The sequence below is a fragment of the Diprion similis genome, chromosome 6 (genome assembly GCF_021155765.1).
Source record: "Diprion similis isolate iyDipSimi1 chromosome 6, iyDipSimi1.1, whole genome shotgun sequence".
Classification (NCBI taxonomy): domain Eukaryota; kingdom Metazoa; phylum Arthropoda; class Insecta; order Hymenoptera; family Diprionidae; genus Diprion; species Diprion similis.
The window spans coordinates 16,793,672-16,810,584 of NC_060110.1; the positions used below are offsets into that span (position 1 = coordinate 16,793,672).

At 39.5% G+C, this 16,913-nt stretch overlaps 3 protein-coding genes across 3 annotated transcripts; 1 reads left to right on the forward strand and 2 right to left on the reverse strand.

Moving 5' to 3' along the window:
- Window positions 1-4,479: 4,479 nt before the first annotated feature.
- LOC124407108 (farnesol dehydrogenase-like) lies at window positions 4,480-5,838 on the reverse strand. The gene is made up of 3 exons (XM_046882935.1): window positions 5,634-5,838; window positions 4,939-5,379; window positions 4,480-4,789 (listed from the first exon to the last, which is right to left on the reverse strand). The coding sequence occupies exons 1-3, from the start codon at window positions 5,763-5,765 to the stop codon at window positions 4,616-4,618; spliced, it is 747 nt and encodes a 248-aa protein (XP_046738891.1). The 5' UTR covers window positions 5,766-5,838; the 3' UTR covers window positions 4,480-4,615.
- Window positions 5,839-8,965: 3,127 nt separating this feature from the next.
- On the reverse strand, window positions 8,966-10,566 carry LOC124406533 (odorant receptor 13a-like). The gene is made up of 4 exons (XM_046881968.1): window positions 10,146-10,566; window positions 9,686-10,074; window positions 9,372-9,527; window positions 8,966-9,203 (listed from the first exon to the last, which is right to left on the reverse strand). Exons 1-4 carry the CDS (start codon window positions 10,564-10,566, stop codon window positions 8,982-8,984), a joined length of 1,188 nt encoding a protein of 395 aa, XP_046737924.1. The 3' UTR covers window positions 8,966-8,981.
- Window positions 10,567-11,067: 501 nt separating this feature from the next.
- LOC124406534 lies at window positions 11,068-15,920 on the forward strand. Its single transcript, XM_046881969.1, has 11 exons — window positions 11,068-11,386; window positions 11,556-11,768; window positions 11,854-12,104; window positions 12,282-12,428; window positions 12,657-12,694; window positions 12,797-12,884; window positions 13,935-14,253; window positions 14,581-14,707; window positions 14,790-14,916; window positions 15,035-15,187; window positions 15,759-15,920. The coding sequence occupies exons 1-11, from the start codon at window positions 11,299-11,301 to the stop codon at window positions 15,798-15,800; spliced, it is 1,593 nt and encodes a 530-aa protein (XP_046737925.1). The 5' UTR covers window positions 11,068-11,298; the 3' UTR covers window positions 15,801-15,920.
- The last annotated feature ends 993 nt before the right edge of the window (window positions 15,921-16,913 follow it).

Consider the following 16,913-nt stretch of genomic DNA (forward strand, 5'->3'; position numbering starts at 1 on the left):
TACATACGAGAACTTAATGTCATATTTATATATAATTAGGGAAGATGAGGGTGAAATGCTTATACGGCATAAAACCAATTATTGGACTATAGTGCCTAAAACAATAATCCTTTTACGACTAGATAATTAATCTCAAGTTACCTAATACAATGTAATAAATAAACAAAATGAAAGCTGTTTTTCGTGAAAGTTCCAAAAGTGCATTTTACATATTATTTACTTTGACCCGTATAGCCTGTTTGTCCTAATCTTTCCTGTAGGTTTTACATGTAAATATCATCGATACGGTTAAAATTTTATATAATTCAAATGTACTAACTAGATACCAGTATACAAGGGTATTTGAAGACAAATACATCGTGGGTGCAAAGAATACGAATAAAGTACCCAGCATATTTTTACTATACCTATGTAATAAGATTCAATGTAGAATGTGTGTATTTAAAAGCACTTCTTAATAACATAAGTAGAATATTGTTATGCACTTAATTTCTAGTTATTTTCACTCATAGATCACCTTTGTTAAACACATAAATATCGGATTCTTGATATTTTTAGATACTTCTTCAGTGGAAGCTCAGCTTATTTTTAGAATTTTTGTTTAGAAATTTCACTCGCTACATCCATAAAAATACTGGTTTGTTGATTACGCCTTTTGTGGTTTTGCAAAACCGGTATACTCGTGAACATACACGATATCATGCTGCAAAAAATGACCCGCCAATTGGCTCGTACAAAATTACCTTCAAAAACATGTATACAACTGCTGCAAACATATAATTATACGACCCTGGAAGATGATTTTAATTCTACTCATTTTATAAAAATAAGTTTCACCAAAGGAAAAATAAAAGTATCACACATCAAAAATAGACGAATTATGAGTAAGTTCAATAAGTGAACCGGTTTTTTTCTATCTATCGCCTAACATAATTAATGACTTGATGCGAACATAACGGGTTCTTTAATGCGTTTTTTTGATTACTTATTCAGTAGTAATCTGTAGTAGTAATTTGTAGACCACAAATTAGCTGAAGCTGCTTGGGTACATGTAACGAGTCTGGGATGTAACGATGTTAAACTTAATCCATAACATCCAGGTTTGAGTGGTGGGTAAAACACTGCTAATAAAATTCTACATGAATTAATGTGTAGACATATTTACATTATGCAGAAAATCGTATTAAAGAATGCTGCTAAAAAAAGGATAAAAATATAGAAATGAAAGTAATCGAATCTTCTCGTCTTGGTCAAGATGAAGCCTAGCAAATATGCTGAAAAGAAATTTATCACCTATACATAATGGTTCTTGATAAGAAAGGAACTAGGCACAATTGAAAGATATTGTTAGGTGATAACGTCATGGATTCACACCATATGTATAGAAAAATGGGTAATACATTGCGTTAAAATTCTGGTGTATTTCTTTAGAGCCAGGGACTAATCGTAAGTAGATTCCAATCGTATCTGTCTGTTGTTACTTCGTTGATCGTGCGATATAGTTAATACATTATTTTTTGTTTGATAAATCTTCTTCTATATTATTACTAATGTTTGAAAGTAGGTTTTGTGTTCATAAGTTGGATGAAAAAAGATGTGAATTTATTTACGCAACGCTGAAAGCATTATCTCAAAAATATGCCATCTTCTTGTCAATAATGTTGGCTGTATGTTCGTATGTAAAAGCTGTACATTCAGTTTTGCATCAAAATTTTCGTACAATATGGAAATTTCTTTTTCGACGCGAAGCAAGTGATCGCTCTCTTCAAGTTCGCGTTGTCTCCCAGTACAGAATTACGAATGCCACCGTCATCGACCCCTCGTCCAAAGGACAAACTATCCACCAACGATCTCAAACAAGGACACGTTGGGTGCGTCGGCGATGCCTGATAGTGGGATCTAGCTAGATACATCAGTGCCTCGCTACGTTGACTACCAAGTCGTGTTTCAGGGACGTTTTCCTCCCTTAACACCTTCAGGGCACCCTCAGCTTTCTTAAGGGCCTTTCGAGTTTGCTTCGTTTGAATCGCCGGGCGCGACTGACTGTTCAAAATTTCCGTTATTCGCTGAGCAAGAAGGTTCTTTTTGCCCGACGTCTTCCAACAGCCCGTCGCGACGCTCTCTTCGTGCGCTTGCATGTACGCTTTCAGAGCTTGATCGAGTTTTCCTTGGTGCATGAAGCAGTCACCCATCAGCAGTCGTGGCTCCCCGGATTTCGCCAAGAGTTCTTTATTCTCTAATAACTTTATGGCCTCCTCGTATCTCCCGTTGATCATGTGCTCCACCGCCATATCGTACCTGCATCGTCGTTTTCTTGTATATAAAGTCTTGTCGAGCCATATACAATTAAGGCACGCATTCCATCCTGCAAGTCTGTACCTGATCAAATACCACTGGTCAATCAACATTTTCCTTGTCTGCTCCACCGTCAGATTTCCCATTATGGATCCCCGTTTATTTTCCGATGGTTCAAGCAGCTTGTAGAAAGCTTTGTTCACGTTGTCGAGCCATCGCATTGCTTCTCGGAGACGACCGGAAAGTCGTAATACGATTGTTTTAAGGACTGTAAAGCCTGGGTTGTAAGGATCGCAGTCTGTCCCTTTGTCGATTGTCATTAGAGCTTTATCGTAGCATCCATTTATGCACCATATTATGGCGTAAACTAGCATAGTGTGCCCGGTGTCGAAGATCACCTGCAACAAGGTATTTGGCGGGGAAAATCTTCTTCTATTGAGGATCGGCGATCGGAATTTTTAAAAATACCTGCAGTAGATCCTGAGCTTCCATATTATTCTTATCTAGAGAAATTGCTTGGCGCAACATCCGCCGTGCGGCTGCGACTTCTCGAATGTGAATCTTGAATTCTGCGTGCTGCGTCATCAGATCTGCATTTCTATGCGATTTCGTCCCTTTTATAAATTCGGTCCATGCCAAACGATACGAGTCGTATTTATCGAGTTTTCGAAGGCACTTTAAGAGCATGTCCTTAAGAAAAGGAAAAGAAAAACTTGATTCAACATGAATTGTGCTTTTGAGAAAGACATTCCAACGTGATTTTACGATGTTTGCACTCGCCTGTGATTCGTAGCCTCTGTTTTCTTTGGGATCAAGTACAAGGACTTGTTCGTAATCAGCTACAGCTTCTATCAGTCTCTCGTTATTCTCGTGCCATTGGCCCCTTTGGCAGTATGCATTTCTCAACTTCTCTCTATACTGTGCGGCCATGGTTTCACCATCGGAAGTCTTATCAAACTTCACCATGCTCCTCGCTGTTTCGTACCATTTTGTCGCCTTTTGCCAATCCCCTAAACAGCGTAAACATTTTTGCACGTATGTGTAAGACATCGAACAATTTTGTATCTCGAAATCAGAGAAATCTCGGCCGATTGATTATAATCAGGTCTTGCGGGATGCACTGAAAGAAGCATCGGACAATTACATTCGCGTATTAGATCTATTTTCGCAACATCTACATGTAGCATTGAAAACATTACCCTGCCGATTACGCCATTCAAATTGAATTCATTCATTTGTCGGAATGTCCGTCGACACTTAGTTCAAAATCTTGAGCATGTTCTTTCATGTTCCTCTGAATTCTATCTGTAAGATTTTCGAACTTACCTTTTTGCGCACAAACTTCTGCTCTAAGGGCGTAGAGCTCATGGGAACGAGGGTTCATGTGCAACCCCTTCCTAATAATAGCAAGTGCTCTATCAGATGGTTCGTCAAGGTTTTTGATTAATTCAGTAGCTTCTTCGATGCACTTACTAGCCATCTCCATTTCATCTTCTTTGTTAAGAGTCTTGTCGTACGTCCAAAGTCTTTTTAACTGTGCAGGATTAACGCATGACGATAATCTTAATAAGGTGAAAATAACCGTCACTGTTTGTTGTGAACGTCGAAAAGTTACTTGAATTGAATCAAATTTTACCTGGAGTTGAAAGTATTTGAAATCTTAGAAGTTTTGCGAAAACTGAATAATATTTAACGTGGTTTCAGTTTTATAGGGATATATTACTACAGTCCAAAATATTATAATCTAGCTCGATAATGTACGAATTTTTATTTACTATGACGACTTGAAACTATACTATTATACCATCATAGCCTCACTGTGCGGATTTTGATAATGTGTCTTCGTGGCCATCAGCATTTTTTCCAAATACACTAAATCCTGCTCTAGGCCCATTTTGAGTCTTGAAGTTAAACTGATGTGGATTGAATGTTACTTGTGTAATTAGGCAAAGGATGTTTCGAATACATAAAAAGTCACATAGAAAAAGTACAACTGGAAGGTGTCATGAAAAATACCTTATGTTCATCTATCGAATATCAGGTGTTTAGGAATGTACTGTATATTCAGACAGCTTCATGGTGTTTGTTTCGAAGAAACGTTATTTCGAATGTATTATGTAATCCAGATAATATCTCATCTGTGTAGGGTTTTTTAACTGAGGTTAACAGAGAACGGATTTTTACGCTCAGATCCGAAGACTTCAATTTATTATATCAATTGCGAAAACATACAATTACAGCGAGCGACATATTTGAAAATTTGGAAGTGAGTATACAAAGACCGGTCAGCGATCTGCGATATTGAGGTCCTCTTGGCTCTCTAGTAGAGATCGCGAGAAGGACATACGATCATGTCTCGGATAAGGACGGTGTCACGAGTACACAATGCGACGATGATGGAGTCCGCGACGTCACAGGGTTCCAGAGCAGCGTAACCGTGTTCCTTTATGTCCTTCACTGTCATTTCGGTGTGGACCATGCCCGGACAAATATTCTGTTTCAAAAACAATATACACAGTGTTAAGTTCAGTTTGAGTACTATATTATATGTATATAAGGAACGATGAAATGGATAGAATGTTCAGGCCACTGCAGCAACTCTCAATGCGTAATCTACGAGAGGAGAAATTCATTCGGACTTACGGTAACTTTGATCTTTGATTCGAGTTCCTTGAGTTCCGTACGAAGTATGTCCGTGATTCCACGCATAGCCCATTTGGTAGCCATATACGGAGCAGACATCCTGTTCTCCATGGTGGTGTGGCGGGTGAAGCATCGGAAGTCGTTGATGTTGAAGATGTGACCGCGGTCCATCAAGCCTTGCTTCTTCTTCATCATTAGGAATTCGGTTGTCATTGCTACTAACCCCAGGATGTTTACTTGGAATGTCTTCTCCCAGTCTTCCATTGTCCCGTTCAGAAAAGAGGTGTGAGTGTCAATCCCGGCGTTGTTCACCAAGACGTCGATATGTCCCATGTTCTTCTCTATCCATTGCATTGTCTGCATCACCTGATCCTTCTTGGTCAGGTCGCACTGCAGCGGGTGGAGCTTTCCTGGGTGGTGCTTTAACTCCTCGGCATACGCCTGTAATAAGTGGAATAATTTTAATATAGCCGCAAACATTTTGATACTTGGCATTTCTTGATTTGGACTTCCAATCCAAGCGGGTAATTTTGTAGGACGAAAATTTTAATGTTACGGGTACAAGTAATTATTTAAAAAGTTGTAAAAATTGATCTTAATTCTTTGATGATTGCAAGAGAATGTATCTTCGTTCTCTATTCTTTGTCAGAGTGGCAATAATAAAGAAATTGTAAAAAATAACCAGAACGGCTTACCTTGATTTTGTCAATGCGACGAGCCATGGCGACGACTCTCATTCCCTTGCGGACTAATTCCTCGACGATGGCTTTGCCAATTCCAGAGCTAGCACCGGTGACTAGAGCAACTTTGTCGACCCAACGATCCATTTTGGATTTCAAGTAGTTTTGGATTTGCTACGGTAGTAAGACTTAACTCAGCAAGTTACCTCGAAAGGTTGATGCATTTCTTCGAATGAATCCGGCTTTTATACATAAACGAACGTGGTCCAAGATTGAGAGGGTTACGGGTCAGGATACATTAATAGCCATTCAAGATTAATTCTCACTTACTCTGTAAACAGCAACAATTTATGCTCATCAAAGTTATCCTTATCGATTGACTATACGTCGTGTTTCTCTCGCAGAGCTTCGATGCTCACCGAATCGTGCAGATTAGCTGCCAACCCTGTCCATAATTCTAATATTGAAAACAAGGGAATGAAATATCAGGCCTGACCTTCAAAGATAAGCAGGTATATGCTGTCTGGCTAAAACAGACTATTTGACTTTGTCTTTCGCACAGAAGCGTAATCGTTGCGATAATTTGACATCACTCGATGGTGGAGGTGAAAAGAAAGCTTGTGTTCAAAGGAACTTTGAATTATTAAGTTCTTAGTAATTAATATTAGTCAAAAATTGATATCACGTCTTATATACGGACTCATGATGTGTTTGTGAATATAAACTCGTTTACTGCATGCTTTGTTCCGACCAAGAAAAATCATGTTTTGATTGCAGGAAATGACGCAATCAGTACAAAGCTTGCTGTATGCGTTTACACTCAGAGAAAATTGTGTGTTGTTTTAAAAAAATAAATTTGTACACAATATTTTATCGAAAATACCAAAATTAATGAAATAATTGTTTGAAAATCGCAAAAAAAAAAAATTAATTACACAAAATATACTTATAATTAGGAAATATCGATTTTACTTTAGTCAACTCAATAAAATAATACTTTTTTCATGGCATTATCAAAATATTGAATACCCTCTGGTAGATTCAACTAAATCGCTGCATAAGGTTCAGTAAATCTATACGGTCGATAAAGATTAGTAAAATTTACGAAATCATGGGAGCTATTAATCGATTGCCGCTACCAAATAATATCCAGCATCGCAATCTACTGAATATTTTTTTCAAGTGGCAAAATAATTCTTGTACCGCGTCAAAAATTCGCGTATAATCTTGATCGGCAGAACTAAATTATTCGAAGTCTAATACACAATGGCATATTTCTTTGTCGGTTTTGGATGTGGCACTTGATTCATGGAGCACAAATTCCAATCAAACCATAATTTCTTTAGTTACAACAATTAATCCATCATTTTCCAACCTGTACAAAATGATTTCACTGTGTAGATCTGATTCCGCAACTGAAACAGAATCTATGGGATTGTGGTGCTACTAAACTTTTTCCAACTAAACTTTTTTTTGTGTGAAAATAATGTTTGGTCAGATGAATTTTAATTCTGAAATTTCGTCGCCAGAACCAAATCTTCCTCATAATGAACAAACTTTTTTTCTGAGTGTAGATTTACCGTACATGGTAAGAAATAAACGTTTTCTCTTCTCTGTGAAAAACTATGTTTGAACGCACTGTCTTGTTAATAATTTCGTTGAATAGGGAATTTGTAAAACATTGGTAATCGATACCTAATTGTATACGAAGGATAGGTTTGAATTTGTAGAGGTATTATGTTGAACGTAGAGAACCTTGTCATTCCAAAGGTATGAACTAGTTCAGCCTATCATTCGTTAAATAAATAAATCTGGAAATGGATTTTACAGTCTTTGAAAACACGCCAAGTGATTTCTGAATTATTAATACTCAAGGTGAAGCTGCGTGGAGGAATCGGCTCTATATTGATTTGATAATGTATTTTCAGTTCGAAAGTTTCAGGTCACGATGTTAACTTTACGCAAGAATCGACGAAAACACATCATTGTATTACGAGCAAGAAGCTTATCGTCAGTTCGACTTGTCCTCGTCATCTTCATCCCATGTCTTGGCGTCAAGTCTATGCAGCGTGATTTTCTCTCTCAGAGTAAGCCAGCGAAAAACATGTTTTCGAAAATGCACGTCAATCTAGATTTGCCCAACTGTCAGACGTACGCCGCGTAATCGCGGATACCAGCTGCCATTGTGTTTTAATAATAAAACTCACAAATATGATTACACACTGATTCGAAGGTCTCGACCTACAGAACTTCATTGCCACTAATCTACGGGTGTGCAGTGTATCGGCGGGCTTCTTCTTTCTAATGGCTATAACTCATGCAAGGATGTGCCACATTCAATCGGCGAGCTTAAAAATGGTGAAAAAATTGAAATTATCAATCTTTTCTTGTGCATCTTTACGCGCATGCACGTAAATATTCGAATGCGAATATCAGGGTGATGAAACATATTTCGAAGTTGAGGTAGAGAAGTTTTTTTCAGACATGACGAAATTCTTGACGATAAACCTCTACGAGGCGTTTCGCTTTGATAAAAAGTAATTCCATGATACACTCAAAGTCTCCGTGATAAATTCGATTTTATGGTCTAATGCTTGCAAGATTCGATTCAGCCTTTGGGATCATCAACCTGGGCTGCTTAAAATAATTTTTCAGATTTCATTCGAATCGTTTTGGTCAAGTCTGTGTAAGATTGGCGAAATGTATATCACTTATTAAACAGATTACGATAATTGAAATTGCAACTAAGTAAATTAATTTTAGTGCCCAACCCGTATCGCAATTGCATGATACATTTATTGACCTTCGACTGGGCTGCTTGAGCTGAAAATCATGTGCAGGCCATGGATATAAATGCATGATTCTTCTGATTTACCGCTTGCATAATTATTTACTGTGCGTTAATCAAATGTTCATCCGATAAATAATGTACCCCCTTGGATCGCAAAAATAAAGTCGTTGAAAATTCAGTTGAATCAACTCTGTTAGTTGTATTTGAAAATTGCGTAGATTTTGACTTAGCAAATCAGTTTTCGAACTATGCTCAATTTATCAATCGATTTTGCTGTTTCGCTACAATAATGGTAGATGTTGGGTATCAGAGAGGCAAGGATAAGAGAAGATGCGAATATCTTCCAAATTGTATAAATAATCATAATTAAATAGTCGAGTGGATTCGCGCGATTAATTTGTTCATTTATTTGCATTCACATTGTTTTTCCACTACTGGTATTTATAGCTGACTTCTCTACTGGTTTCTCTACGACTATTTTATCATTCTTGAATGGACATGAGCACGGTCAAGTACGACATGGACGCGTTCATGATCTGCAATCATAAAACGTTCGTTTTTTCTGTCTCTCTTTAAGCTCGATGTAAGTTTGGCACGTCGATCTGATAGGCTGAATACATGCTCCGAAATCTTACATTCGTGAAAGTCACTAGAGATAAGTTGTAGAATTTTCCAGCTGTCAGTGATATCGGCGTCTGACTTCGGATCATCATTAATAAGCCCAGATCTTTTTGATGGTTAAGTTTTAGTTCATATAACTTGGCCCTCGAAACAGCGAGACTCACTCCAACGCTCTAAAATAAGTTGAACCTCAATTAAGTGCGAGTGGGAGCAGATTTGGAAAAAAAAATTCCAGTCGACTTCTTCAAATAGAAGTTACAGAAAATACGAGAATCTGCATTGAAAATTGTTTCGATGCCGAATCAGGATATCTGGAACAGCTTGGAATTTCTTATTCATTTCGTTTTGAGGATAAAAGATTCCTTCATTATATTAGTGGCACATATACTAGCCTTATCTTCGATGAGCTGTCCACACCAATTGAGTAACAAGGCTTGCAGGATTTGTCCGCTAATTGCGGAGAAATGTTTTACCAGCAGTTGCGGTTGACTACCGCTCTGAAAAATTCAGCACGAAGCGTCAAACATCTCGAAACGTCGTATATATGCATATACTCGTAAATATAATGCTTTCTTTCTCGATAACTTTTTTGTTTTTCAATAATTTTTTTTCTGCAACTATACACGCATAGATAATAATTTCATGTCTCACGCACTCTGGTTAACGCATAGCCGCTGATGCAGATATTGACGGTAGTTACAAGAAAAAGCAAAATAACAGTTCTGTTGAAAACTTCCTCTAGGTCCGCGGCAAATTTGTAGGCATTCTGGTGAAGCCGAATGCACCTGACAATTTTTTCGTGCACTCGATGTTGTTCTGTCTCAGTGATTTTTTCGAGCCAATTTTGCAGTAGGTGAAGATTACTGCTGGTGTGATGGAGTAGGAATATGAACCACGAATCAAAGGACAAGATTTGGATAATGACGGCGCAACCGCTCATGATTTCGTGGACATAAGCGGCGAGGTAGCCAATCGTTGTGTTCGTGTTGAATGGATAATAAATAGGAAAAGGTAGCTTTCGTTGGTGTCCGAATATCAACATGCCTGGGGAGGAAAAATTTTCAAATCTGAAATCATAATTTCGAAAATAAAGATCAAAGCAAACCGATGATTACCTGGAATGGGCTGCAGCAGCATCGATACGCTCACTACGAGTGCTATGAGTGAGTAAATTCTACAGAAGCGGAGTCCTAGTCGGTCGTAGTGACTTAAAATCTGATCATCGGCTTCTGATAGCTGTCCTCCACTCACCTTGCCAGTTTTAACAACGTGTCTTAAGCGGATCATTTTCTTTCGATTGATGATCAAGCAGTTAAACCTCGTTATAGCATTGATGCTGAGCAGCCACGCACTCACGAGTTCAGCAACGAGTTGAAAATCGTCTGTCACACGGCTGAGCTCGGCGATTCCACCAATAATAGCAGATATATTAATAACTAGCGGCACGATCATCAAGATGATATACCGTTTTCCATCACGTTCGAATATACCGGTGTTCTCCAGCCAAAATTCGCTGAAGTACATATACTTGTTCATAGCGTCTGGTAATATCTACGGTAACAGTATGCATGTAGGCATCAGAGAACGCTGAAGTCAAGTGGTAAAAACTGCAAAGGAACTTGGTTCTCTCGTAAAGAAATCGCCCTGAATTATAAGTGCAAACTAGAAATTATTGGAAAACGTAGTCGGTGATTATGCAATTATTTTCGCCCTTTCTAGAGCACGGATCCAAGCGTATAAATTAGCTCTGTGTGAATAGTTATTTGTATAGGTGTGCCAAGAGGTGCTGCGGGTGAGTAAAGACTGCCAGTGAGACCTTACAGGTGCACTTGATTTTTTTCTACAAGACCAGTCGTTATTTGGCGGTGCAGGAATTAACTTTCGAAAAGTCTTTCTAATGCTTGCTCGAATGATTGTTGTTTATATATTACAATGTGAAGTGCTTGAATTCGAAGCATTATTTTTGGCATCAGCGATGTGTTCACAGTTCAGGCTACATAAAGACAGACATATCATGTTGCAATGGGATCATACATTTTCATGTCCCATGCGATTTATGGAGTGCAACTCAAGGCGAGTCGAGCGTATTCTGAGAATAAATTTGCATCATAGTTATGCCAATGGAACCGCAGAATATCGAGTAGCTGGTCAAACCAGTTGATATATTTTTCAAATGATCTTCAATGGATCGATTTCAAACCCCGCAAGTGCGATCCTATTACTTTGAGCCTCGTTCAAGAGTCAGTTCTGGTCCAGAAGTTCGTCAGAATGGAGCGATGGGTTTCCAAAGTGGCGGTCGTGACGGGGGCGAGTTCCGGGATCGGGGCTTCCGTCGCCCAGGAGCTGGTGCGTCAAGGTACGTAAGCGATTTATGGTAAGAGAAGAAAATGATCGCGGAACAATACACCGAACGTAAATTCGAGAGAAAATGTCAATCTGCGGACGGAGTAAGTTGGCTCAAAGGGTGGTCAGATGGCTTCTTCGGCATAGCAGCTTCGCATATATTTTTTTTTTTTTCTGTTCAGGAATGATAGTCGTCGGGCTCGCGAGGAGGAAGGAAAAGGTCGAAAGACTTGCGGATGGGTTAATCGAATTCCCGGGTAAACTTCATCCCGTGGAATGCGACGTCTCCAAAGAGGAAAGCGTCCTCGCAGCGTTTTCCTGGATCCGGAAGGAACTTGGAACCGTCGATGTCCTGGTGAACAATGCTGGGATCGCGAAGGAAACGACGCTGACTGGTGAGTAGAAGCGCCCTTCTGCACTTTGAATTTCAAACAATTTGGCAAGCAGCAATAACGAGCTAACGATCCTTCTCACTCGCAGAGGGTTCCCTAGAGGAATGGCGGGCCGTTTTCGACGTTAACATCTTCGGCCTCTGTCTCTGTACCAGAGAAGCTGTGCGGTTAATGCGCGAGGGTGACACCGAGGGACTTGTTGTCCATGTAAACAGCCTCGCTGGGGAACGTGTCCCTGCGGTTCCTGGATTCGGCGTCTATCCAGGGTCTAAGCGCGCCCTTACTGCCATGGCCGAAACCCTGCGCCACGAATTAAGAGCCACGAAAATTCGGGTCACGGTAAGGTGGTGTTGACGATTTTTTTTTCACAAAAGTAGCGTCTACGTAAGAATATGAAAAATAGCCAAAGACAACGTTCCGAATAATTGATTATACATTTAAATATTCGTAGTTACCGAGAGGCCAATTCACCTTCGGTATTATTACATATACAGTCTTATTTCTTTCGCATTTTAGTGCGTCAGTCCTGGTTTAGTAGCGACGGAGTTACTGGCTGGTTACTCAGCTTTTTCTGAAGAAGTTTTGGCAGCCATGCCTGCTCTTCAACCCGATGACGTGGCAGCAGCAATTGCCTACGTTTTATCGACACCGCCTCACGTACAGGTGAGGTACTTTATCGTGTATGGACAAATAATGTGTTTCTTTTTTTGATCAGGTAAAGGAAGGTATGATTCTCAGTTTGAACAAGCTCAGAATTTCTCGGGAATCGAATTTTTTCTTCCATCGCACATGAAAAATTCACTAAAATCAACGGGGAGATAATTTTTTTTTTTTATAATATACAATTTTATTTTTTATAATATATTGTGAATTTCTGCGTTTATCTTTTAGGTACAAGATATTTCGCTCCGTCCGCTCGGCGAATCTTGGTAAACTAATGCAGCCTGATGTAATCACAGGGTTCAAGCTTCACTTTTTGAATCCAACACCGAACGTGGTCAGATTGCAAAAGTGATTTGTTGTGGTTGTAGCAAGCACTGTTTAACTAACGCAGATGTATTATACATCGATTACTTAACCAAGAAACCTAATTTTAGACTGATAATAGTTATGGTTGTGGTATTTCACTTTAGAAAAGTTTTATGATTCTTTGAGGTTCCTATCAATAAAGCATGTAGGTGTATTGTAATATGTCGATTACCACATGCCGCCGAGGCATGAAACGTCTGCTTCACTCGCTGCTGCGGTAAAGGATTAATATTTCGACCTTCAGTATTCACGCCCTGATACTCCTATCGGCACAATAAACCTTTGTATTAAATCATTCGACGATGAGATGTAAGAGAATAATCAACCTGGATAAGGTAAGTCACAAGCCTGCGATATGTATATATTTGTTTAACCACGTCTAGGGACGAGAAGATACACGGATGGTTAAATTTTGCAAGGTGAAAAAATGAATCACTGGAGCCTTATCGACTCAAATTAAGAACACGATTAGCCAAAAAGTACAATCGAACCAAAGCCTCGGAGAACGGCAAAATGTGTAAAAGCTCTGCTATATTTTTTCCTGTCAATCTACTTGTTACGTAATCGATATTATCAATGAATTACACTCATAAATTGAAATTTATCGCCAGTGGCAGGCTGTATTAGCTATAGCGGTAATCTTGACTTCGAACGTTTATCGTTAGTTGCAACGTTATTTGTATTTGGATCCCATATTCCAGAGCATTGTATCCGCATATCCTTGAAATTTTATTTAATCCCTTCAACATTCAACAAATGAATGGTAGATGATGATGACTGGACATGCAGCGCGTATGTTGAACATCAGCTTCTTTTTTTAATTCTAATTTATCGATTGCGTATGTCCCAGAAAAAATTATTCAGCACTATAATGAAGAAATAAAATTGTAGCACCAATTGCAGTACAAAACTGCTCCTCACGAGTCACTCTGAAAGATGTGTCATCAGACCACGACATGAAACAACTTGAGACCTAAGTGGGTGCTGACTTTTATGTAACCTCCATCTCCGAGGTTTATTTCGAAGATTGCTATCGCATTGATAGGTGGTAAAGATATGACCGTGTTGTGGTATTCAAGTTCGATATGCCCAAGTCACTCGAGTTTCTTCGGACAGTTACTCCCGTGAGTCTGTTAACAAAATTTCTACGGCACGGTCATGGAACGTTGGGAAGGTAAACTGGCGATGGTAACCGGTGCCGCCGATGGAATCGGTGCAGCCATCGCCGAGGCGTTGGTCAAGGGTGGGGTTAACGTACTCGCCCTGGACGTCAAGATCGTCCGACTTTTTTCTCTCAGAGAGAGACTCAGGCTCGCTCCAGCAAAGCTTTACCCCAAGCAATGCGACGTCAATAAATTGGAGGAGGTTGAGGCTGCCTTCAAGTTTGCAAAGGATACAGCAGGCGGTGTTGATATTCTGATAAACAACGCTGGAGTCACCCATCTCTCAAACATCACTGGTACGTCAAATTTACTTACCCATAGACACAAGGTATTTCTCATTGAGATCAACGTAAACCTCAATGTCAAAGAACACCCAATTAACGATGTAATCTAACTGTCGAGAAATTGAGTGGAGTAGTAATAAGTTTCGGTAATTATTATCTTTCGGTCAAGTGGTGGCACCATTTCCGATATACCTATGCAGGTGCGATTAGAAGACTCCGCCTGTTACGTAACCACCAACCGGCTAATGCCAATGCTATCTCTCAAGTGTCACTTTTGAGAAGTCCCTTGACTGACATTACCGAGCCACAGCTAATTGTCATTTTTCAACCGTCGATCAGATGGTGACACCGAAGGTTTCCTGAAGGTCCTTCAGACGAACGTCCTGGCCGTAGCTCTGTTCACCAAGGAGGCCGTCCAATCGATGCGTGACCGTCAAGTCGACGGACACATCATCAATATTAACAGGTTATTATTCACATGGCTAACAGGGTTGGGTGAAATAACAGTTCGTCTTCACGCTTTTCTACTTTCACCTTTGCTTTCTCAGTATCCTCGGTCATCAAGTCATCGGTATCAATCGAGGTTTGTACGCACCCAGCAAGTTCGCGGTCACTGCTCTAACGGAGACAGTCCGTCAAGAGTTGATTGGTGTTGGAAGTGGAATCAAAATTACGGTGAGTATAACCGAACGGTGAATTCTTTGAAGACTGCCGTTCAGCTTAACTATTATCGAGTATTTATTCATGAAATTTGAGAAATGTGCCCGTCATACAGTTTCGATTATTTCTATAGAGCATCAGCCCGGGTGCCGTAAGTACAGAAATCCTTGATACAGCAGCTGCCGAAGCAAACGTTCCGGTATCGAAAATGGACGTTCCACGACTGGAGCCCTCGGATGTCGCAGATGCCGCAATTTACATTCTGTCAACCCCACCAAACGTTCACGTAAGAAGCTGAATCAAATACGAATGTAAATTCACATACTAGGTATTCCTGAGTTTTTCGTTATTGGGCCCGTTTTCATCTCCCTGATGCGTTATTGTGAAACGGAAATCCTTTCTTGTGTTGCAATCAAGCACACCGTTTCCAATACCTGTGACTCTACAGGAACCTCTGAAATCAATTTGCATATAAATATCGATGAAAAATTATGTCAAATGCTAACTGTTATAAAATAATATCGATTATCCAAAGTCTATATCTCCTTGGACTAGACGTCCGTAATTCCTAAGTCATAAGTTCAAGGATAAAAATCTCGAAATCTTGTCGTACCTACACACGTATACTTTTGCATTCTCATGCGATATGCATATGCGTGGACACTTCAGATTACGTCGATTGTCAAAAAAAACCTCTCGGAACTTGTGTGCGTGAAACTTGATGACAGAGGTAAAGAACTGGTTGGGGTGATGTGAAACCTTATAGTCCTCGTTTGACCACGTTACGTCTGCATTAATTAGGCGAACCCGTGTTGGTTCTTGTTGCCAGCTTGTCATATATTTGTTGATTGTTACAGATTACGGAATTCACAATCCGACCACTTGGCGAAACTCTCTGAGGCATGGAGGTTACCCTGCAGCAATGCCGACACACTTGGGCACTCTGGCATACCGAACCCCTAACTCGATTACTTGATTAGACGCGTCATGTCATGTGTGGAACACCCTACTTGAGAATAATTTTATGAAACGCATTATCAATCTGCTAATCCTCAATTGTGATATTCACACCTACTACAAATTTGGCGTGTATCAGAAATAAAAGAAACAAAACGGTACGTTCTCACAACATTAATTGTCTTGATTTCTTTAATCGTTTTTAACTGCGAATGATCATGTATTACATCAAATTCCCCAGGCCTTACATTGCTTGATTTGATCGCGAGACGTCTTCTCGAAACTCGCAATATTATTTACAATTCTGTACTCGTGACTATATTATAACTATACGTGGAGTGTGATCTTGACGCTGATCGAAGTAAAATTTTTAAGTCCTTGACGAGTCCGGAGTTTGTTTAACGACGTAAAAGTAAACGCGAGGATCCATAATCGAGTGTCCAGTATACCGATGAATTGTGAAGTCAACTTTTTCTCACAATTTATGGTGAATGATTCTAAAATGTGTTAATAATCAAGGTCTCGGCTTGAAGTCAGTCACTGAAGCTTCACGGACACAAATTCTACGTCTTTTAATGAAGAAAATTAACGTCGTCTTGCGAAGTTAAGACCAGATATTCATGATAGCCAGCTCGTGAAGAACTTCGATTGACATGAAAGAAAATTATAGATTCTTCAGATATCTGAAGGTTCACAGTATTTCACCAACGAATTTGTATAAATTTCGAAACTTTGTACAGGTTTCACGCAGTTACGTGCGGCGTTGAACTTATATCTATGCTTATTGAATGCCTACGATAAAACGCTTTGAAATATATGTACATATAATCACGTCAATTCAATGCTGTACATCGTTTTGCGTCATTATATTTCATAACGAATTTGCGAAAACAGCGCAGAGTAAGGAGCACAATATGTTTCGGCCCTGCAAACCACTCAGGGTTGTAACAGTAAAGTCTGACAGGGTAATAAAGTCCTGCTTTTCTCTGACACTTTCAATTTATTTTGCATGTTTACACTAAATTACGTTATTAGCTCGGAGCAAAGTTTGCTCT